Raw genomic sequence first — 23,807 nt, 5'->3', positions numbered from 1 at the left:
TTTCTACTTTCCCCTTTTGGTTTGTATGTATGTGTATATATGTATATGTCTGTATATGTATATATATATATATATATATATATATATATATATATATATATATATATATATATATATATATATATATACATATATATATATATATATATACATATATATATATATATATATACAGGCATACATACATACATACATACATACATACATACATACATACATACATACATACATACATACATACATACATACATACATTCATACATACATACATACATACATACATACATACATACATACATACATACATACATACATACATACATACATACATACATACATACATATATATATATATATATATATATATATATATATATATTTTTTTTTTTTTCTTCTTATATTGAAGATATTCAATATAAGAAGAACACATATTCCTATAAGTATTAAATTTAATATTGTATGTGGTCAATTTTTAGTACTTAAATGGACCTAATTTTGATGTTTTGAGGCTGGAGGCTTTTTTATGGGGAACTAATTTCTACAATTTTGAATCCAGCATTACAAATTTTATTAGAAATACTGTCTACCACCTTTATTTTCATAAAATATAATTTTTACACTCTCTTGTTAATTCTGCCTTTATTCGCTTTATCAATATTATATAATATTTAGTCCAAAATTATTTTTGTTAAATAAATATTTTTATTTAATTAAAATCATTTTTTTATTTAAGTTGAGATAGATTACTGCCATCATATTGATTTTTAAGTATTTAAGATAGTTAGTCAATGGGTAATATTTTATTTATGGATATATAAAATAACTTGTTTTTTTATAACAAAAATAAGGCTTTTTTTAAAAAGACAAAAAAATTTCTGAAATAAAGTCATAAATTTTTCAAATTGCCATAATTTTAGAATGCTTCAAGTTGAGTTGAAATTTTTTTATCCATAAAACCTACAGAGAGTGTGAATTTGAAAAAAAATCTGAGATGGTCACTAGGAATTTTCAAAAGTTTGGCTCACCTTATATGGAACGACCGATTAGTAATAAATATTGTGCAATTGATTTAAACTCCACTAAAATTAGTAATTTAGTTTTTTAAAATTGATAATATATTATATAAACTATTAATATCATAAATATTGGTCATGGATATATATGCACAAGTTCACCGACTTTGTTCACAGCAAAGCAAATGGGGTTGCTTTGCTGTAAACAAAGTCGGTGAACTTGTGCATATTTAGGGCATCAATATACCAAAGTATCCTCTGACAACATGCATTCCAGTGCAGGATAAGAATTGTTGCGGGTATGCTTTTCAACAGGATACTAATCCTAAACACATTTTTCAATTCTGCTAAAATTATATCACAGTTAAAGAAAAAAAAAAGAAACTAAAATATATGGCATGGTCTCAGTTGCCTAATTTAAACCTGATCAAATTGTTATGCAATGAGTTAGATAGAAATGGGAGGAGAATGCAACTAACTAATCAGATATGCCTTTAGGCATTCATACAAAAGTTTAGATTTTCATTGCAAAAACTAACTGGAATGATGCACAGAGTATGTGCTACAAACATAGAATATTTCGGAAGATTATTAAATTTAAAAAATAATAAAAAATCAAATAACTTACAGTGTTCTTTGTAGAATCAAGGAATGATTGTTTAATTAAAAATAATTTGAATATGTAATAATAGTTAAAAAATTCAGTTTTAAATGTTTTTCTAAATTAGCAGAATTGGTTTTCCTGTTTTCCTTTTAAGCATAAAAGTATTTTTGGTGCCTACATTATCTAATATCAGATTGTTCTAGATATTACCAACATGTTAAAAAAAACTATATTTGTGCATAAAAAATTAACATTGTTTTCTGTGTATTTTATAAATATGACATTTAGATTAAATATCATTAATCTCAAAAAATGAATCTATTTTGGTACAAATAATGTCCAAACCTGTTTCTCTGCAAACGTTTTTATTTCAGAGATTAGGGTTGAGAGATATTTGCAAATAAAAAAATATTTAAAAAGATAAAAAATTATGTAGCCATGTCTGTAATGTCCTTCTCTGGACTCTTGGGAGGTAAAATAAAAAAAAGCCTTCTCTGAAAAGAGAACTCGGAATTAATTTTTGTCAGCTGTAAACTACTTAAACGTACTAGTTTTTTAGTTTTTATTAATGAATCTTTTGAATATTTTCACATAGTGATCGCCATGTTTCAATTCCTTGCTTTGCCAATTTATTTATTTTAATTTTTCTAATTTTTTTTTTAAATAAAATATTTTTGAAGTTCAATAGATATTTTTATTTTTATAAAGTTTTACTTTTATATAAAAATTGCATTGGCAATTTGTTTTCTATAATAAATACCCAGTTATCCCCTTAAAAACTCCAAGCATTTTTTCTCAATAAACAGCCTACAGATCCTGAAAAATGCCTAACTATACAAAAAAACTTATTAGAATTAGTAAATCAATTGTGACTGGAATATTTACAAATATTTTTCTGGTACGACCTAATACTTTCTTTATAAAGTAAAAAGAAAGCTTAAAGAAAAATAAATAAATATATATATGCAGTTTTATATATATATGTATATATATATGTGTGTGTACTTACTTACTTACTTACTTACATACTTAGTGCTAGAGCATTTAGGCATCAAGCTTTTTAACAGATTGGTGGAAGTCTGCATTCAAGGTAGTTTTCATGCAGCACATCAGTGTATGCACTCATAAACACCATTAAGTTAATTAACATACTAAAAAGCTATGATGACCATGGATAAAATTGTATGGTGTATAACTTTATGTTAAAATTTATGCAGTTTATATTTTGATTAGATAACTTGGAATTAAAATGAATTAAAGTTGCGTTTAAACAAAAATAAGTCTTATTACCAAAGTTAACTTTTGATTGCTATGCAAGACAGTTTCAAAATCTGCAAATATTTTTACAAGTTATGTCACCATACTGAAGAATTTTTTGCTAGAGTTCTTAGTAGCATTCTTCATTTTGCAATCAAAAATTTGTTTTGATTTTGCAAATTGCCATATGATGGAGTAGTGACACCATAAAATGGCTCGTTGCCTCTCCTAGCTTGCAGAGATCAGTCACAGGTAAAATATGAACTGTTGAAGCAGTTTAAATACTGTCAAAAGTCAATCACTGAATCACAGGTTTTTCAGAGACTGCTGTAGAAATAAAACTAGTATGAAAGAAACTTTCTGATAGGCTTTTGATTTCAAATTGTAACTGGGGCAAGCCGTTATGCATCTTAATCTTTTTTAGTGATATAGATTAAAAGAGTATCTAATGATGATGATTTTGCTCTAACATTTGAATTCTTCAATTAAAAAAAAGCCAAAGTTCTTTGGATGTTATTGTAATACCTACTATGAAACTGCCACAAACTTTTTGGGCTTGGTACGATTTTTAGAATCAATATGATGAATGACAATTTAATGATCAAAGGGAATAGGCGAAATTTCTGTTGTCCTTCTACATGGAGTTACCTTTAATGTTATGTCTGTTCTAGTGATTGCTTCATAGATAACTCTAATAATATATTTTTGTATTTAAACCAGGTGAAATATTTACTCCAAGTTTTTTTGATTTAAAGATTCAGTTAATATTTAATTAACTAACTTTTAGTTGAAGCAGGTGAAATATTTAATTTTGCATAATAAAGCAGCTAATATTTAATCAACTAACTTGTAGTTGAAAGTAATGCCTTTGCATAATGAAGCTGTGTGTAAAACACTTTTTGATAGTATTTAAGAGTTGCCATGTTTCTAACCATAGTTTAAATATACTAAGAATAACAATTAAATCATGGCTTTGAAATATATTCACTTTTTACCCATATATTTTTAAAACTTAAATTTAAATTTATAGTTTATTTTATTTAAGTTCCATTATGAATTGCATTACTGTTATAGATGTATTTGCGAGGTCAAGTGAAAGCAGGATCAACTGTTCAAGAGGTAGTGATTTTTAGTTTTTTGCTTTATATATATATATATATATATATATATATATATATATATATATATATATATATATATATATATATATATATATATATATATATATACACTGCAGGCCAAAAGTTTCCGGACGGATTTTGTTTAATTTTTTAATTAAAACTCCCATAATTATTTCAAAAAAATTCTTATATCATATTTATTTTATAAAAGATACATATAGTTATATTTAAGAAAAAAAAAAGAAAAAAAATACTAACAACACTATTATTAAACTGTCTTTTCGTCAAAAAATAACCCACGAGTTTTCATCACTTTTTTTGCGATCCGTGGCATCCTATTTATTAATTTATCTATTATTTCGGGTGTAATTGATAACCAGGATTCTTCTAATATCTGCCACAGGTGCTCTTTGGATGTTGGGCATTTTTGTCTGATTTTTCTGTCCAATTCTTCCCACAGTAACTCTATTGGGATCAAATCTGGTGATTGGGCCGGCCAGGTCATGTTTTTGAGGACACCATTATCCTCTTGTTCCTTTATGTAGTTCTTACATAATTTTGAGGTGTGTTTAGGGTAATTGTCCTGCATAAAAACAAAACTACGACCAATAGTTCTTAAGCCAGAAGGTATAGCATTGTTTTCTAGAATTACTTTATATTGTTCTTTTTTCATAATACCCTCAATTTTAACTAGGTCACCAACACCAGCTGAAGAAAAACATCCCCATACCATAACTGACCCACCACCATGCTTGATTGTCGGCACTAAACACTCTGGGATCATTTTTTCTTTTATTGTTCTTCTGATGTAAATTCTACGTCTTTGCCCAAACAGTTCAAATTCGGACTCGTCGGTCCATAGTACTTTTCCCCAGTCTCCTTCTGTCCAATTTTGGTGGTCTATAGCCCATTGTAACCTTTTCTTTTTATTTCCAATCCGTAGCAATGGTTTCCTGACCGCTATACGGCCAGAAAGTCCTGCTTGTCTAAGACGTCTTTTCATAGTGGTTAATGAAATAGATTTTGAATGACTCCTATTAAAGCCTGAAGTTATTTCCGGGGCCGTAAGTCTTCGATTCCTTTTACTCATCAATATTATACTATTATCTTCTGCTTTTGTTGTTTTCCGTGGTCTACCAGATCTTTTTTTGTCTTCAAAAATGCCTGTTTCTTTCCATCGTTTGATGGTATCTTGTACAGTACTTCTGGCAACTTTTAATTTTTTGCAAATTTTACGAACTGAATAACTTTCTTTATGTAATGTAATTATTTCAGAACGTTTTGCAACCGTTAAAGAAAGTTTCTTACCCATATTTTTAGTTAAATAGTTGAATTATAAAATTTTAAAATTTTTTTCAAGATTTTTTAAAAATTGTCTGCTCTAGTTGCTGAGCTTAATTCATTTTCGGAACTGATTGTTGTATTTATGTTAATGTTGCAACCGATTGTTGCAACCTTATAACAACTGATTGTTGTAAGGTTGCATCTTTTACTCATTTCTAAAAACAAACACAATCATAGTTGCTACCATCTAATTTTTTTTTTCTTATTTATCAGTGTTTTAGAATTTTCTCCTGTTTTTTTTTCTCCTCTTTACTCTTGTAACTTCCAGCTTAAAATAGTGGTTGCTCACACTATTTTAAACTGGAACTATTTTAGCAACCACTATTTTAAACTGGAAGTTACTAGAAAGTAAAGAGGGGGGGGGGGGAAAACAGGAGAAAATTCAAAAACACTGATAGATGTTTTTTTAACCACTATTTTAAGATTTTTTTTTAATACAAAAACTTTTACACACTGTTTCTCTGATAGACAGATTGTTTATGTGATGCTTTTTTTTATATACTTTGATAGGAGGAAGAGGCTGATAATATGTTCAATACAGAAGTTTTAAGAGGTATGAATGAAAATGAAGAAGCTTTTAATGCACCAGTTGCACTCAAAACGCCATCGGTAAGTTTTTTTTAATCATCAATCAATAATTTTGAAAAAATACTTTGTTGCAAATTCTGGGTTAGTCAAGTCAAATACTTCACAATAATCATTTGTGTAGGTTTAGCCTAATTTATACTGTAAGATGTTTATAGTTAGATATAATAAAATATAATTAAGTTCTAGTTGTTTTTACTAGCTTTAGACTTAAGTCAATTAAACTTTTTCAATTATAAATACCAAGTTTATGTGTTGTTTTTTACTGACATTGATTACCCAGTAAGTCCAAAACATGTTTAACTTGTCTAAAATATGTAATAGTACACATTAATATGTATATTAGACATATTAAACGTGTTTTGTGCTTACTTGGTAGTACATAAGGGCATAGAGTTGTTGAATGGTGAAAAATCAACCTTATTATAATAATTATTTTCAAGTTTGTTCTTTTTTTATATAAAACTGGTAGCAGAAAAAAATCTAGAATGCTCTACTGTTAAGTAAAAACATTTTATCAGGTTTTTCTTTGTTACGCTTGTTAAATTAAGTTTTTTTTAAATAACCTTATATCAAAAAATATATCATAAAGGGATAATAACAATAAAAAATTCAAACTTTTGATTTTTTTTTTCAATTTTCAACTTTTCGGTGGCAGTGTTTAGGGCAATTCAAAAAGTAGAAATTTTTAGTATTTTGAAAGAAAAAATTTTAGGTTTTTTTTTTTTTTTAATCTAATAATTAAATAAATATATAAATGATTTATAAATATGTTGTGTGCTTCTTTTTTTTACTTAGACTTATCTTTGGTCAGATAAATATAAACCCAGAAAACCACGATTTTTTAATCGTGTTCATACGGTAACTTTTTTCTTTTTTGAGTTTTATCTCATCATTTAACATTTGAATAAATAATGATTTTAACACTTGAAAGGGTTATGAATGGAACAAATATAATCAAACCCATTATGATCAAGACAACCCACCTCCAAAAGTTGTGCAAGGTTATAAATTCAATGTAAGTTTATTTTTAAAGTTTATATTTTGCAAACCTTACAAGCATGACAATGCCATCATATTAAAAACACTTTTCACTTTACTTCTTAAAAAGGTATTGCGTCTTATGAGTAATTAAACCTGAATTATAATTATGTCTAATTATAATTATGATTAATATAATTGTATTTAATTATAATTATAAATAATTATAATTAATTATAATTAGACCTAATTATAATTATAATTAGACCTAAAGAATAACCGGCCCTTGGTAATTATATAACTCAAGAATTGAGTTTAGGGTTTTAAAATTCATTAGATAATAACTAAACAGCCCACGCCTTTATACAAATGCAATTATTTTTTTTTAAATGATGCTTAAACCCAAATAAAGTTTACCTGCCATAATAAATGTAAATTTTTAACAAAAAATGTTTCACATGTTTTGAAAAAGCATACCTAAAAAAAAAAATTGAGATTTCAGTGAAAAAATGATCTTTTTGTTTTAAAAGTTTATTATGTAAAAAAAAAAAGCTGCCGAGTGATTCTCAAAAGTAGATGTGCAAAGTAATCTAAATAATTCTCTTGCTGTCTCATACTTTTAATGAAAGGTTCCTGCCATAGTTCAAGCAGACATAAAATTTTTAGGAGCTAATAGTACATACAAGTTTAGTATAGTATGTGAATGTGTTTTGTTCCACATAAACATGTTTCTTGCAGTAACTGTCTTCATTTACAGTCCATCATATTCGTTTTTACAGTCAACTCACCTTTTTTCACTTTTTTTAACAATTTATCTTTCTTCTTTCTTTTTTTATCACAACTAAATTATAAAGTTGCATAATATTTTATGAGCTTTTTAATGGCAAATTATGGCAATTTAATGTAAAAAAATTTTTTTTTTGAAACAATTTCAATTTAAACTAACATAATATGCTATTTAAAAAAAATTCAAAATATTGCAATTTTGGTCAAATTTGGGTTTGACGCCATATAGTATTATTGGTCAATACTGCACTGATAAGAAAGAACACAGTATATGTAAAATATCTATCTTGCACAATTCACAATATTATATTGCAAATTGTGCAATATGAATATTTTGCAGATGTTTGTTCTAACATATGGAAGCACTAAGAAAACTTTAAATACCGTTTCACTTAATTGTGGTAGTTTACTAACCGGTTGCAATTGGCTATCAACTTAACATAACTAGTCAACTCCCTACTTTCTATTTATAATGTTTTTTTAAATATTTATTCATTACTGGCAAAATTTAATTAGTGCTTTAATAAGTTATAAAAAAAATTTGTTTTTTAACTTATTGGCTTCTGAAACAAGATTAATATGTGAAATATATTTAAAAACTTTGGCATATATATAATTCTGGCATATATAAAATTTGCCGAATGGTCACATATGAGCAGTGAACGCCTGAGAAAAGAAATGAAGTACATTAGAATGAAGGAGAATGTCAAGACAAAAATAAAGATTAATAGAGGAATATTTGAAAATAAATCAGACAAACAATGCACCTAAACAGTACTAACAATAATAATAGACAATCAATTGTTTTATAAATACAAATATGAACGAATATATACAAAAAAATATATCACTAAACAAAAACTAATAAAACAAAAATTGATTACAAAAGTATGCGTACAACAATGAAAGGCCTTAGAATGGAAAAAAACATTAATGCTAATGTGCGACTTAGGCCTAATCCATACTGCAGTGAAAAAGGATTCACTACAAATAGCCAAAACCCAACCATACCCAAATTTGTAAAACAATAATGTTTTTTGATGATATGATGTCAAAAGTGTCGATCTACTGTACAATATAAATAAAAATAACTAAATAAATCACATACCATACCACCAATAGAAAACGCTAAGCACAATAAATTAAAATTCTAATAAAAACACCAGAACAAAACCAAAGAAATTAAAGCATGCAAATTAAAAATACTAATAAATTTCCCTCTAAGACCATTTAAACCAAATAGGTACCTCCAGCATAAATAAACCAAAAACAATCAAATGGCAATATACCCTTTTAAAATTAAATAAAACACAATAGAGTCTTCAAAAAACTCCAACGCTGTCATATTTATGATATTTTTTAAAATATTTATTCATTACTAGCAAAATTTAATTTGTGCTTTAATAAGTTATAAAACAAGACAAATTTGGTTTTTTGGCTTCTGAAACAAGATTAATATGTGAAATTTATAAAAAGAAAACAGTTTTTAGTTTCAGAATCAGAATTTAATATAAATGTTATATGATATGGAGAGAGCACTTTAATTTAAAGAAATATAAAAAGAAGAAATTATTTCTACCATTATTTTTCAAAATGTGATGCATTTGTTTGTTCTGATAATTGTGCTAAAGAAGATATTTATAAGAGTAAATGTACAAAAGAGTACAATATACTATCTATCATAAAAAGCATCTACAAAATATTATCTATATATGAATCTGTGTTTTTTAAAAGGGTGAATTTCCTTAAGAAGTTTTGAGCAAATTCGCCTTTTTAAAAAAAATGATTCATATATTCTTATTATTTACATATATTATCAAATGCTATCAAGTATCTGCAAAATGTTACCTTTATATGCTATCAAATACTTTACATATATTATCAAATGCCATCAAATATCTGCAAAATATTATCTATATATACTATCAAATATTATTTACATTAACTATCAAATGCTGTCCAGTATCTACAAAATATTATCTATATATACAATCAAACATTATTTACATATACTATCAAATGCTATCAAGTATCTACTAGTATCTACAAAATATTACCTATATATACAGTCATATATTATTTACATATATTATCAAATGCTATCAAGTATCTAAAAACGTTATCTGTATACTATCAAATACTATTTGCATTTACTATCAAATGCTATCAAGTATCTAGAAATTATTATCTATTGATTGAAGTGAAGGTTATAGTGAAATTTATATATTTCATATTTATATATTTTATATATATATATATGCTATCAAGTATCTACAAAATATTATCTATTGAGTGAAGTAAAGGTTAGAATAAAATTTCAGTTACACATTTTTTATGGACCCAGAATATATGGAAATAGTCGAAAAAAACAGGTGAAAGGTTCTTGAAATAATAAAAAGAAAAGCAGAAGACTTGTAAATCTTCACTTCAGTAAATAGTTTCTCAATCTTGGATTTGATTAATAGTAAATAGTTATTAATAATAATTTTGATTTGATTTGATTAATAATAAATAGTTTATTCATCTTGGATTGATTGCACACTGACGAATAAAGAAAATTTTAATACTTTTTATTATAATGAAGAATTATCTCTAGGTCTAGTGAAACCTATAGGTGCAAATAAAAATTAGATGTTAATGTTGTGTTGTACTGCATTATTTTAAAACTCTTATATTGCACATTTTAAGTTCTAATTTTCAAAATGAGTTTGTTAATTATGTGTATATTGTTTCAAATATGTAACTTCTCTTTGCATATTTATGAGGTGATGGAAGAATTTATCAAACCAAAACAAATGATTTAACTTTATGGCTGAAATTTAAAATTCCCATTATCTATGTAAAAAAAGTGCATTTCATTTTTATTATGGAACCAAATCTCTCAAACATACTGAGATATAGGTTAGATATAACAGCAACTAATATTGTTGAATGGTTGGCTGAGATATTTGCAAATCTTTACTGGTTATTGATTCTACAAATGTAAATACTGTTTACAAACACTAAAATGAAACAAGAAAAATTTAGTTCAGCTTGTTTTGCAACTTCATTCAAAATGGTTTTTAATAATAACTTGTCTAGTGTTATTAGATCCATGCTTGATCTGGCTACAGGTCTAGGTATTAATTCATCATCATGAATCTGTTAAAATATATAAACCACTTATTTGTCTGGATGATAAATTAATGACTCCAAACTTTTGATGAAATGTATTATTTAAATTTGTATTATGTGATTTGTTTGTTGTTGTTTTTTTACATTTTTGCAAAAAAATTAGAAAACATAAACAAGTTTAAATTTTAAATTTCACATTTGAATTCTTCATAAAATTCTACAATTATTAGTTATCCCTATATTTAAAAAAAAATTTCAAAAATTGACAGATTGGTTTTTTCATTTTTAATCAGACGTGACCAGTATTTTAGTAGAATTAAAGTGACCATGACCAGTATTTTAGTAGAATTAAAGTCAGGTTACTAGACTACTAGTCCAAAGAATGACACAAAAATCAGACCAAATTTGCAGTAACAGACATTTTTTTATTAATATTTTTTGAATGAATTTTTAAACAAAAAACAGTTGTGTCTATTATTACTTGACATTATTAAGTTATTTGAATTTACTCTTTCATAATTTGCATATACACTTGCATAATTTATTTATTATTTGCATTGTTTGCTATTTAGTATAAACTATGTGTTGTTGAATAATGAAAAATTTTTAATTCTCAAATTGTAATATTAGTTTAAATTGAATTTTTGATTTAAAAGTTGCAAAATTAAAATTTTTTTTAGATATTTTATCCTGATCTTATCGATAAAACAATTACTCCAGAGTATACGCTGGTAAGTTTATATATATATTTATATATATATATATATATATATATATATATATATATATATATATATATATATATATATATATATATATATATATATATATATATATATATATATATATATATATATATATATATATATATATATATAAGTGAGGTTAGTATTGCAGTGTAAAATACAAAAACTCTTGTTCTTATGACAGTGCTCAATATTATCAAATAATAGAGCAATTTATACTTTATGTAATTAAACGAATAAAAACAACTAAATAGCAGGACTTAAAGTTTCATGCCCGAAGGCAATCATCAGCCGTGAATACAAACAAAAAACGTCAAAAAACAGTTTAAAAAACTTAAAATTAAATACAGTAGAACGGATTCAGACATGATAAACAAATCTGAATAAAAACAAAACAAGAAGCCGTTATAGTTTACTAGTCTCCTGTGTCAAATAAAGAGAGCAAGAATTTCTTTGAATGTCGACACTGAGATACAATTTCATTCTTTTTGTTTAGTAAGTTTGTTCCACTATGTGATAAAGTTACATATTTTTCATAGAGACAGAGGTGGCATATTTTTGTTGTAAGATTATAGGGTCTGCAACGTTTAATTATTCTCCAGGTTAAGATAGGTTGAATGTTTTGATCTTTCAAGCTCCATACTTCCTTTGAAAGTTCAGTGTCGTTTCTCTATTTAACTGAAGCAAAGGATTTTAGATGAATAGCGTATCTTAATTTAAATGATGTGTGACTAATACCAAAATATACTTTTTTGTTACCTTCATTATTAATTGTAGCTTGGTAAACAATATTTAAATAAATAGCAAATAGAAACCAAGCAATGTAACTGTGTAAATAAATCTATTTGTCCATTAAACAAACAGTGTTTGCTCAACGATATTGTTTACAAGCTACAATTAATAATGAAGGTAACAAAAAAGTATATTTTGGTATTAGTCACACATCATTTAAATTAAGATACGCTATTCATCTAAAATCCTTTGCTTCAGTTAAATAGAGAAACGACACTGAACTTTCAAAGGAAGTATGGAGCTTGAAAGATCAAAACATTCAACCTATCTTAACCTGGAGAATAATTAAACGTTGCAGACCCTATAATCTTACAACAAAAATATGCCACCTCTGTCTCTATGAAAAATATGTAACTTTATCACATAGTGGAACAAGTTTACTAAACAAAAAGAATGAAATTGTATCTCAGTGTCGACATTCAAAGAAATTCTTACTCTCTTTATTTGACACAGGAGACTAGTAAACTATAACAGCTTCTTGTTTTGTTTTTATTCAGATTTGTTTATCACGTCTGAATCCGTTCTACGGTATTTAATTTTAAGTTTTTTAAATTGTTTTTTGACGTTTTTTGTTTGTATTCACGGCTGATGATTGCCTTTGGGCATGAAACTTTAAGTCCCGCTATTTTGTTGTTTTTATTCATTTAATTACATAAAGTATATTACAAGTCGATATTAGAAGTACAAAATAATTTTGCAGTTACAGAATACCAAGCAAAGATGACTCGATAAATTTTTAATAAAAAGGATTGTTAGCTATCTCTTCGTTGTATAAAGGTAAAGTTTTACACAAAGAAATAGAAGATTCTGTGAAATTGTTTTATGATTTAAGTGATTTATGTAGAACTATGCCTGGAAAGTAAGATTATGTTAGCATTTAAAAGATTGTCCATAAACAAAAAAACTGCTTTTGTGTAATTTAAAGGAACTATATGTATTATACAAAGAAAACAATCCAGATATACAAATAAGTTACTTAAAATCTTATGTATGAATTTTGTATTGAGAAAATCAAGGTTGTTAACTTCATTTACATAAAGGGATTGGACTTACAATTGCAACATGGAGAGCAAAAAGAAAAGTACACTGGTGCAACAGCTCTACCTTTTACTCATAGCTTTCATCAATTTATACATCTTGGAGATAACAGGGTTGGGGCAAAGAGGTGTAGTACAGAATACTAATTATACAATAATCCACAATCTTAAAAAGAAACAAGATATATTTCAACTTGATACTGTCACTTTAGGAGGTTATGTAGCTGTAGTTTAAAGATGATAAGTGGTGGATCAGCATAGTAACTGAAACCAACCTTAAGTTTCTTCACCCAAAATGTTTGTCAATCTGTTTTAACTGGCCTGAAAGAGACAACTACTGTTTTATTCCCAACACCAACATATTGAAAAAACTCTCTGTTCCACAAGCTTGCTCTAGTTCCGGTAGAAACTATATGTTTGAAAATCCTTAAGTAGAAGAAGTAAAATGGAAACAATATTGTGAACTATTACAAACACAGTCAAAATAACTTACATCTTTGATACCTTTAAAAATCTTGTATATTTAAGTAACTTTTTAAATTATGATTAACTTATTTTTATTTTATTTACAAATATTTTTTGGGAGTTTCTTGAAAAAGTAATAACATCTTTGAAATTAAAGTTCCATATGTTTCGGTTGTTTTTTCAGTTAGATTTTTGTGCTTATTAAGATTATAAGTAGCTGAAAATATTAACACCAAAAAAAAAAAAATTGACAAGGGTGTTTTGAGATATTGGGTTCCAAAGTTGGTTTATAGAAACTAGTTGTTTTATTAACATTTAACCATATTACTTTTATATTTGTATTCAGCATCAAAAAAACATTATATATGTTTATTTTCATATTTTTGCCATTTTTATTTCTCATTTTTTTAAGAAAAATGTTTTTTTTAGAATGTTATAAAAACAGGGTCATTTTGGGTAACTATGTCAGTATTAAAATTGAAGTATCTTGTCAACCGCTCAACATTTTTAGCTGAAATTTTGCATGCAATATTTTTATATAATTAGGAATAATGTATCAAAATATAACACGAAAAGAAGACACATGGTTCAATGAATAGGGTGATTTGATGTGGAATTACCCATATATTTCATTTAAGTGAAATAAAAAATAAAGTTTATGTTTAAATAAAGTGTTTCAAAAAAGCTTCATTAAAGTTACCTGTAATGGTGAGTTAAAAAATAATTTTTTAACTCACCATTACAGGCAAACATTTTAGCAAATGTTGTGATTTATTGTAAAAAAAACAACTGTCGAGGCTACAAATCTGTTAAACAAGGTGGTTATAATGTTGATCCTAGAACTACAAATCACATTTAGATGGGTGCTAAAATTGATAAAAATAAAAACCATATTTTAATTTTGACAAATAATGAAGAGAATGAATTAGTATTTTATGCAAAAAATAAAAACAGATGTTTACAAGGTATTACAAAAAAAAGAACTGTTCACAGTCATTTTAGATATAATAAAGTATGCATTGTATCAATTAAATGCATGCTAATAAAAACCTGAAAAATCATCATTGCTAATAAAAATCATCATGCTAATAAAAACCTGAAAAATCATCATTGCTATTAAAAATCATCATGCTAATAAAAACCTGAAAAATCATCATGGCAAAGCACCCCAGTCTAACTCAAAAGAGGCAAAGGAGATTTTCTATAAACCGTGCTTTAAACTGCACCTGAGAAATGGATGAAAGTCACTTAAATGAACTAGCCAAAGAACTTAAAATTACAGGTATAATGAAAAACAGTGAAAAAGCTTCAGAAGGAGTGTAGTACATTTGTAATAGATACTAAACGCATGTTTAATTGTGATGAAACTCCGCAGTTCGTAAACTTTGGAATTGACGGAAGTGCAAGGGGATTGGTGTTTGCTGGAAAGGGTGACAGTTGCTATCAAATGATCTGCGAGAACAGAGATTGTATTACTATTCACCCACTTGTGTCTTGTGCTGGGGATGTAGCTATTTGCCATGTAATATTATCAGGAAAAGGAATAACCAGCAAATTAGCACCAAAATCGACTGTGGAAAAGGTTCCAAATTTGCTTATATCAACTACAGAATATGGAGTACAAGATCACAATTCTCTAAATTCTTCTAAAGATTTCTATAAATTCTTTGATTGCAAGTTAACAGAGAAAAATGTAGAGAGACCTTTGGTGGTACTAACAGATGGTCACTCTTCAAGGTTTGACATAAGTGTCCTTCATTATTATTGTGAAAAACAAATTCGTCTTTGTGTTGGTCCACCAGACACAACAGGTGTAAAAAAGTGTTTAATCAAGTAAATCATAGTTTACACCATCATTATCACCAACGCAATCCTGTTTTCTAGTATGATGACAATTGATTGTTTTGTTTTAATATAAAAAGAGATATGGTCATCATGAACAGCAATAGAATCTATAATCAAAGCAGCAAAAGTATTGCAGAGTCAGGTCTAAATGTTAACTGGGTGCAAAAAGATAAATTTGAACAAGCAGCGAGATTTATAGCAACGATGTCTTCTCAGACCCAAAAGGATGCTCTGTACAAAAAATCCCAATTGTTTCATCCCCTTACGATGTTAGATTCATGAATATTACAGAAAAAAACTTAAAAATGCATATAGAGTTATCTATGATCTTACTGAATTTCCATTAGCTCTTGAAGATGTTCCGAATTTGCTACCATATTCAAAGGTTAGCCCAAAAGACACCTCTAAAAAACCATAAAAAAAACTCAACAACATGGATCAATAGAGGGGAAAAAAGTCTTAGAAGCAGTAGCTGAAAAAGAAAATGAGAAAAAGAAAAAAGACAAGAAGAACCAGGTGAATAGAAAAGTTGTGCAGTAATAAAAGAACAATTTATCAAATGCAAATGATCAATGTCAATGTAAAGGAAGGTGTTGTGTATTTGGCTACAAGCAGTGCCCTATTTGCAATTGTGTTTTAAAGTCAGCAATAATCAGTCCTGCAAAGCAAATCTTGTAACAAGCAATCCTGCAAAGTTGACAGTATTAAATCAAAAATGATAGGAATCGATCATCAATCCTTGACCTTTTTAATGAACATTTTATTTCTTTTTCTGAATAAAGTTGGTTTTATTTGTTAATTTCAATTTTTTTTTTTTTGATAAATTAAAAATTGACAATGAAGATAGTATTTTAGAGGTTTTAGAAAACCAATGTGCACCTTAAAATGAAGGTCTAGTGTTTTTGATCATAACTAGAACATCAATAGGATTTAAATCTTAAATTTAAGCTGTAACTGTAGTCATTAATATAACTGCTGATCATTTCCATATGTAGTCTTTATAACTTAATTTTTTGTTTTAAGTTTTAAATTTTATGTTTTAAACGAAAATATGTGCTCTAATTTTTAGAAAATAATACAGAATATCATCAGTTGTCAAAGTATACTTGACATTGAATGGACTTATTACTTTAAATTATATTCTTTTATGCCTTTGTTAATTCCTTGTATAATATAAACCTTATTCTAATTGATTTAAAAATATATGAGGTCAAAATTCAATTACCAGCTTTTTCAGGTACGCATACATTTTAAGGTACAAACACATGTTGGTTACATTCTGTAAATAAATTGCACTTTTTGGCAGCTGTTTTTTTTTAAATATGTCAAAAATATAGATCAAGCCATCATATGTTGAAAATATCAGCCTGGAGAAAGATGGTGAAATATAACGAAAGATCTTTCGAACATGAACAGAATATTAAAATATATAAATATGTGGTTTTAATTATATATATATATATATATATATATATATATATATATATATATATATATATAAATATATATATATTTATTTTCTTTTTAGTTTTTTAAACATCTTCACTTCCAATAAGGCTGCAAGCAACCACTAACTAAAGTTGGAAGTTACTGGAAGAGAAAAGATGAAGATTGTAGAGCAAGGTAACGTTTGACGGACGACTTAAAGGATTGCAAATTATATGAATCAGGAATGCAAGATGAATGAAGCGAATTCCAAAGAGCTGATGTTCAGGAAAAAAACTAGACAAATAAGCGTTTTTAGAGAACTTAGGAGCAGTCACAGAAAAAGTCTCCTTAATTAATTGACGAGTAACACGAGAATTAATTTTAGTAGATGGCACAAGAGACGCTACCTCTTTAGAGCAGTGCCCATTATAGTATTTGTAGAAAAGAGAAAGAGAAGCAACATTACGACGATGTGATAATGGTTAAAGGTTGGCTGCAAGAGCAGGTCCAACTATGTTTACAATGCGTTTTTGCACCTTGTCTAAAAGAGAAAGGGCATCATTAGAAGATCTCGCCCAGATATGGCAACAGTATTCCATACAAGGCCGGATTTGAGATTTATAGAGATAGAGAATAGAATCCGAAGTAAGAGAGTTTCCAGCTCGATAAAGAGATGCAACCTTAGCAGATGCTAATTTTGCAACTGATTTGATATATGGTTTCCAAGAAAGATTGGAAGTAAGAGTTAATTCTAGAAGGTGAAGAGTAGATGACTCATTGAGTACATCACCGTTCATAAATATAGGAAGATCTAAATTATTGCGATAACGATTGGCTGAAAAAAATTGGGTTTTATCTGAATCAAAGTTCACCAGCCACTGTGAGCCCCATGCTGTAGCAGAAGTGAGATCCTTTTCAAGCTCAAGTGCTGCCTCCAAGCAATCAGAGAGTGTTGGTTTATCACAACGAGAATAAATGGTAGTATCATCAGCAAACAATACCACCTTAGATGTGAGAATATCTGGAAGATCATTAATGTAAATTAAAAAGAGTGTAGGGCCAAGGAGAGATCCTTGAGGAACCCCTGAAGTTACAGAATAAGAAGAAGAGTGCTGTCCATCGAGGACAACTTTTATACTACGATTGGAAAGGAAAGGTTCAATAATTTTAAAGATGTTGCCAGATACACCATAAGGAGAAAGCTTATGGAGAAGACCAGCATGCCAAACTTTGTCAAAAGCTCTTGAAATGTCAAGAGCGATGGCCTTAACCTCTCTACCTTTATCTAATTTACGATAAAACCAATCAGTTATTACTGTTAGCAAATCAGCTGCAGAACGAGAAGATCGAAATCCATATTGGTAGTCAGAAAATAAGTTATTAGATTCAAGATGAGAAATTAAGTGTTTGTTAATTAAAGATTCAAAAACCTTGCTTATGATAGGAAGAAGACTAATGGGACGGTATTTAGACGAATCAGATCGCTCTCCTTGCAAGAGATAAAACTCAACAGAAGAAAAGTTACCTCAAAGACCACGAATATTAGTGAATGATGGTTTTTTGTGTTTTATAGTTTTTGGTACTTTATTGATTTTTAAATTAAATTGAAGAACATGACTCAAAGCAAAGATAGTACTCAGAACATTGTTTAATAGCCCAAACATTTGCCTCATTACTATTAATAAACCCTAAGCTGCAACAAAGGGCTCCAAATGTGGCCTCCCTGTTTGTACATTTGGTGTGCATTGCACACCAAAAGTACAAACAGGGACACCATCCATGCGCCACATGGCACTGTTAATACTTTGATATTTTTCAGCTGTTGATGGAACAGCCTCTCTGAGAGCTACCACAGAGTTCGGGAAACCTGACTACCAGCTGGCCTCAGAACCATAAAACTGAGTTTTAGAGCTGTACCCTCGTTTGGAGATAAGAGAATGAGTTGCCTAGTCATAAAAACAGAGACACATGCAAAACCCATGTATTGAGTCAAGAAAATCCAGCATTCAACATCCTAAATTGGAAACAATGTATTAAAAATACATCTGGGCTAGCCTAATAGATGAAGAAGGGGTGTGAGGCTGGTCAACAGATAGAATCTGTTTACCCCTTAAGTCTTTGCCTAGGAGACTTCTACAAGACAGTAGTTGGATGCATTTAACATCTGCTAAGATGAAATATATATATATATATATATATATATATATATATATATATATATATATATATATATATATATATATTACATTATATATATTTATATATATATATATTACATTATATATATTTATATATATATATTACATTATCCATAACTTCGCTGAAATCCATTGTAAGTATTTTTAAAACTGTGTTTTCATACAATCATTTAGTGGTTTAATCAAAAAACATTCTCAATGGGTCTAATCATGCAATGGGGGTTACTGATGATCTATAACAGGTAGAAAAAAGTAATGAAAAAGAAATTTAGTTTCCTAGATTTATTTTCGATACAATAAAAAAATTTTTTAAAAAGTTTAAAAGCTCCATTTTCAATTGATTCGTGGACATTTTCATCATCATTTTCATTAGTAGTGTTCTCTTCATATGGCAATTACTTTTTCATAGGTTCAGGTTTGAAAGGTTTTTTTTTTTTAGAAGCATCGGGCCTTTGTTATTATAGCAAAAATTTGTTTGTGACATCTTACAGACAACTCTGCTAAATTTTCCTCTGTGTGTTCCTTATAATGTCGTTAATGTTTATTCCTTGCCTCTGCTGCTCTGACAAAGCTCCTATAAGTAGAATTGTGTGCTTCGTTGTATGCCAGTGCATAAGTATTTTATGCACTTAGGATACCATGGATACAGCTCAACACACACAAAGATTTTCAGTATCTAAACAATAAATAAAAAATTTCTTTGTGGCTTGTTTTTATTCTATAATGTTTATATTAAAAAGATCTTTTGTTATATTTTGTCATCTTTCTCCAGGCTGATTTTTTGAACATTTGAAGATCTATATTCTTGATATACTTAGAAAAAACAGCTACCAAAAAAGTACTTTATGTAACTTACAAAACAATTTTTTTTTAATATATATTTTTTAATATATTTTTTGGAAAACATTAGTTTTAAAGAAAAAAGTTTCTTTGTTGTAAATTTTAAGATATATTTTTGTTGTTGTTGCTTAATAACTTTAATATAATATTTTTGATTGACTTTTTCGATCAAATACTCCTCAGTGTGACTGAGGGCTTTGGTTTTGCCGGCAATTTATCAATTTAAAAAAATATTTTTTATGTTTTTAATCTTTTTCTAGTCTTCTACATCTAGTTTAAAAAAAAATTTAATGTTAACATTTAGTTGAAAAAAATAAAAAACTACCAAGTAGGGCCAAGCTGATGGATCGGGTATATACAGATTTGGATCTGGACCTAGATCGGGTTTTTATATACAGGTCTGGGTTTGGGTCAGGTATCGACGGACCCTGCCTGGATCCTTACCCAATTTTTGGGTCTAGAGCCTCAGTCATGCTAAAACAAGAACAAAAATGTTGCAAATATAGTCAGAGCAGGAATGGAATCTATGATCTTTTGGTTTTTAGGTTCTAACCATTAAAAGCACTTTATATCTACGAGGCATAAAGTCAACTAAATTAATGCAAACATCAATCGGAATTGAGTGCAATGTTTCTTTGATTTTTCTGAATAAATTAGCATTATATGTAAGCTGATTTGTCGTCAGCATAAATAATAAATGACATCTAATCTCAAATAAGCCAGTTGATGGAGATATCACTTCAAAACACAAACTTTACTCTGTTTGAAGAATTTGTGAACCGATTTGCCTGTGTGTTTGAGATCGTTTTCCTAATGGTATATTTATCCACGAAACATTTCATCTTTTGCATGAGGTACCACAATGATCTTGCATAGATTTGACTGGTATATCTATGAAGGGAATCAACACCGTCTCGACTAAAACCATTATATTACCTCCTCCAAGTTCTACGGTAAGCAGTTGGGATTTAGGAACATATTTTATACCTACTTGACGTCGAACATACTTGATTCCATCTGATTCGAACTTCAAAAACTTGTTTTCGTCACTAAAAGAATCTTTAACAATGTTGACTACTCAAATGTACTGTGATGCTAATTCTTCTCGGGCATTTAGATTTTCAAAAATATCAATTTCTTTTATTTAAATAAACTACTTTTTGTCTTTATTCTTTATTATTTTTGCAATATCACGTGTGGCATTCTGGCCAAAACAGCCTCACACCTTAACACTACATCCACCATGTTTCACATTCGATAATAGACACTGTTTTATAATGCATTCAACGACTTCTCTTTGGACAAACTCTTCTTCAAAGTTTTAAATCTTCGACTTGTCACTCCAAGTTTACTATCATTAATTGTCCATTTTTAATGCAGTTTTTCCCACTTTTGCATTCTTATGATATTTATGATTTTTAGAAAAGCATTTTAATCAAAAAACTTTTATGTTTATTAAATTATGTAATGAGTGAAAAAAAGATGTCGAATAGTTATGAACGGTGGTGTATTTATATATATATATATATATATATATATATATATATATATATATATATATATATATATATATATATATATATATATATATATATATATATATATGTATGTATATAACTTTGCCACGTGTTTCTTTTATTTTAGACGCAATGTGAAGACGACGAGGAGTTCTGCATACTTCGTTTTAAAGCTGGGCCGCCTTACGAAGATATAGCTTTTAAAGTTGTCGACCGCGAATGGGAGTGTTCAAACAGACACGGTTTTCGATGTCAGTTTTATAACAATATATTTCAGCTGTACTTTCATTTCAAACGTTATCGTTACAGAAGATAAAAATAATTTGTTCATTTAGTAATTATATTATAAAATACTGTCAAAAAAAATAATGGTCGTTTTTGTATACGAGTTAAATATTTAATATATTTATGTATTTAATTTATTTATGTGTGTGTGTGTGTATATATATATACATATATATACATATATATATAAATATATATATATATATATATATATATATATATATATATATATATATATATATATATATATATATATATATATATATGTATATATATATGTATATATATATATATATATATATATATATATATATATATATATATATATATATATATATATATATATATATATATATATATATATATATATATATAACTTATAGTTTAAAAGTACTCTCCGCTCACTTATTTTACAAAAAGACGCCTATAGGCATTTAGAAGCTTAAGAGATTCTTAGCCAATATGTCCCATGCAAAGTCATATACCAGGTTGTTCAATATGTTTTGTCTTGTTTAAAATACAGTATTTTTAATATTGTTTGAAATTTATTTAATTATTCAATATAGTTCTCCCTGAATTTCAATACACTTGTCCCAATAATCTTCTAATTTATAGACCCTAAGTGAGAATCCTGAAGATTGTCGAAATAGGCTTTCACGGCTGCTATTATGTCTTTGTTCGATGAAAATCGTTTTTCATGCATTAATTTTTATAAATTTGAGAACAGCCAGAAGTCAGACGGCTTTTCTCACAAATTTTTACATCCACCTAGTCTAAAAAGCTACAATAATAATCTGAGTTTATTGTTTTACCAGTTTCAAGGTAATCCACGAACAAAATTTCTTTTGCATCCCAAAAAAAGAATTATGATGGTAGACCCATCCATAGCGATGAAAAAGACGCACAAAATTTTTTTATCTTTTTTAAAACGCTCCTAATGTTGCTGAGAAAGTCGCATTTGAATGTGTTTCTGTTTCATCGTTAGTTAATGCGGCATCCATTTTGTGCACAGCTCTTTGAAACCCAAAACTTAAATGCTACACCTTCCAAAAATGTGAGTTTTATTACTGCACAGTTATCAATTTTTTTCGTCGTAAAAAAGTTTTTAACAACATTAACTGTACAATTTTTTTTTTTTTAGTTTCTAATTTACTCTCAACAAGGCTGCAAGCAGCCACTATTAAGTTGGTTGTTACTAGAAAACAAAGAATAGAGTTAAAGCGCAAGGAAACGGTTAACAAAAGACTTAAAAAAAAAGTTATAAGTTGTATTAGTCAGGAAAACATTAAGAAGGGAAAGAGTTTTAAGGGTTTATGTGCAGGGAAAATAACTAGAAAAATAAAAGTTTTTAGAGCAAGCAGGGACAGATACATTTAAAGAATGTTACTTGGCTGAATGACAAGTTGAGCGATATTTAGTTTTGGTTGATGGAATTAAAAATGACCATGATAGTTTTGTAGAAAGGAGAAAAGGATGCAACTTTACGAAGGTGGAAGAGAGGCTTAAGCTTGTCAAGTTAAATAGGTCCAACTGCTCTTACAATATATATATATATATATATATATATATATATATATATATATATATATATATATATATATATATATATATATATATATATATATAATTGTCTGTAAGCAATTAAACAGATGTAATTTCTTTAGTCTAAGTTCTAACAGATCTTCAATGAGGAGGAAACAGTTTTTGAAAAAAGTTGGCCAAAACAAACTGTAAGAACCAAAAAACTTGTAAACGCAGTTAATTGTAAGTTGCGACGTAATCCAAATCTCTAAATTTGTAAGCTTACCAGAGCTTCAAGACGACCGATTCAAAGACTAATCCATGAAGG

The 23,807-nt window shown here is 27.7% G+C and overlaps 1 protein-coding gene across 1 annotated transcript in view; it reads left to right on the top strand.

Annotated features, from left to right (window-relative positions):
- LOC100199232 (splicing factor Cactin) overlaps nucleotides 1-21,999 on the top strand; it is a 56,377-nt gene extending 34,378 nt beyond the window's left edge. The window contains exons 13-18 of the mRNA XM_065816488.1: nucleotides 3,949-3,993; nucleotides 5,850-5,948; nucleotides 6,723-6,785; nucleotides 6,859-6,942; nucleotides 11,486-11,536; nucleotides 21,801-21,999. Coding sequence (XP_065672560.1) covers nucleotides 3,949-3,993; nucleotides 5,850-5,948; nucleotides 6,723-6,785; nucleotides 6,859-6,942; nucleotides 11,486-11,536; nucleotides 21,801-21,989 — 531 coding nt within the window. The 3' untranslated portion in view covers nucleotides 21,990-21,999. The remainder of the gene's footprint in view (nucleotides 1-3,948; nucleotides 3,994-5,849; nucleotides 5,949-6,722; nucleotides 6,786-6,858; nucleotides 6,943-11,485; nucleotides 11,537-21,800) is intronic.
- The last annotated feature ends 1,808 nt before the right edge of the window (nucleotides 22,000-23,807 follow it).

This window comes from Hydra vulgaris, chromosome 13, assembly GCF_038396675.1.
Source record: "Hydra vulgaris chromosome 13, alternate assembly HydraT2T_AEP".
Taxonomy (NCBI): Eukaryota; Metazoa; Cnidaria; class Hydrozoa; order Anthoathecata; family Hydridae; genus Hydra; species Hydra vulgaris.
This window is presented reverse-complemented; position numbering and strand designations above follow the sequence as displayed.